The 1,997-nt window shown below is 37.3% G+C and overlaps 1 protein-coding gene across 1 annotated transcript; it reads left to right on the top strand.

Moving 5' to 3' along the window:
- Nucleotides 1–710: 710 nt before the first annotated feature.
- LOC116900352 (olfactory receptor 5W2-like) lies at nucleotides 711–1,652 on the top strand. Its single transcript, XM_032902105.1, has one exon. The coding sequence runs from the start codon at nucleotides 714–716 to the stop codon at nucleotides 1,650–1,652; it is 939 nt and encodes a 312-aa protein (XP_032757996.1). The 5' UTR covers nucleotides 711–713.
- The last annotated feature ends 345 nt before the right edge of the window (nucleotides 1,653–1,997 follow it).

Raw genomic sequence — 1,997 nt, 5'->3', positions numbered from 1 at the left:
TCTGACAAAGTCTTGTCTTTGTGCTCAGGATTTTTGCAACTACAAATCTTTTTCTCTATTTTCCCACACCTCTCTGTTTATTTCAATGGATCTCAATTCTTCAATCCAAGTCATAGTAAATGTAGGTCATTTTTTGAAACCAGAGATGAGCTTGAGATGTTTTCAGTAAGGTATGTGAATTTACTTATAAATACCTCTGTCACACTGATGCTCCATAAGTTTAGAGAATGAAAGGATAAGAATGGTTGCTTTCAGTACACATACTTAATTATGCATATTCATTTTAGAGGACATTGTGATGCTTTTTGTAAATGAGATATAACAATTCTTATCTGAAGATGCCAGTGTTCTTCATACGGTGATAGGAGAAATATTGCCTGGGTTTCTGAAAATATCCACTCCTTAACCTATAACAGGTGGGGACAGCGTATATTTCTATAGTGTCATGATGTTTCTTTGTACATCATGTACATAAATTTAGATTAATATGTGTTATATAATCTAAAGAAAGCTATGCATATACAAAAATGATGTAATTTTCTCATTAATGGACATTGAAAAATATATTTCCAATAGTCTAATTCATGCACTGGTGATTTTATCAATTTTTCCTTCTGTTAAAACGAAGACCTAGAGTCTGACTATAAGCAAAGAAAAATTGTAACTGTCAACTTTTCCTTCTTATTGAAATCCAGGGTATCCAGATCCAAAGGATGACATTTGAGAACTTCACTGTTTTTACTGAATTTGTCTTGTTAGGACTTTCTGGAAGACAGGATGTGCAACAGGGCCTCTTTGTGTTGTTCTTCTTTGTATATGGCCTAACTGTAATTACTAATCTAGGGATGATCCTGCTAATCAAGTTGGATAGCAGACTTCACACACCTATGTACTATTTCCTGAGCAGTCTGTCCTTCTGTGACATCTGCTACTCCTCTACAATCTCTCCAAAGATGTTGGCTGATTTCTTGTCTAAAAAGAAGAGGATTCCTTATAATTTATGTGCTGTTCAAATGTATTTTTTTGCAGCCTTTGCAGATGTTGAATGCCTCATGCTAGCTGTTATGGCCTATGATCGCTATGTTGCCATCTGCAATCCCCTGCTCTACACAATCGCAATGTCCAAGAAGGTCTGCATCCAGCTTGTGACTGTTTCGTATGCAGTAGGCTTCGTAGATTCAGCAATCCACACATCCTGTACATTCCGACTGTCCTTCTGCAATTCAAATGTCATCAACCACTTTTTCTGTGACATTCCACCCTTGCTGGCCCTCTCCTGCTCAGATACATCCATCAATGAAATAGTGCTCTTCACGCTCAGTAGCTTAGTGATAGGGTACAGTATTGTAACTGTCATTCTGTCCTACTGCTACATCATTGCTACCATCTGCAGGATGAACTCTGCTGAGGGCAGACGCAAAGCATTTTCTACATGTGCCTCCCACCTCATGGCTGTGGCCATTTTTCATGGAACTCTGCTTTTCATGTATTTCCGGCCCAGCACAAGTTACTCCATGGACACAGACAAAATGGCCTCTGTTTTCTACACAGTTGTGATTCCTATGTTAAACCCACTGATCTACAGTTTAAGAAATAAGGATGTGAAGGGGGCTCTGAGGAAGTTAATCAATATTAACTTGTGGCCTGGGTGACATTTTATGTCATATGAATATTCTGAGACTGCATTTAAGTGTATTAGTGTAGATTCCCTTGTATACCACCTTTGAAATATTTTCTACTGTGAATTTAGTGTAACAAAAGCAATCTCTCTCATTAGTCTTCAGTCTAAACTAATAAAGAATAAAGAAGCCAGCCTTTAAATTTTTTAGAGAGGGCCCTTAACCTCTTTTTATCTTGGATAGATGAGATACAACAGGGCTTACCAAACTCTTCACATCTAAAATCCCTCTTCTTTTCCTCTAGTTTCAATTAAAGGGTCCATAAATAAAGCTGATGTATTCAAAGTGAATGTTGGAGAGTGAAAATAAGTTTTGTTG

This window comes from Rattus rattus, chromosome 5 (assembly GCF_011064425.1).
Source record: "Rattus rattus isolate New Zealand chromosome 5, Rrattus_CSIRO_v1, whole genome shotgun sequence".
NCBI lineage: Eukaryota > Metazoa > Chordata > Mammalia > Rodentia > Muridae > Rattus > Rattus rattus.
This window is presented reverse-complemented; position numbering and strand designations above follow the sequence as displayed.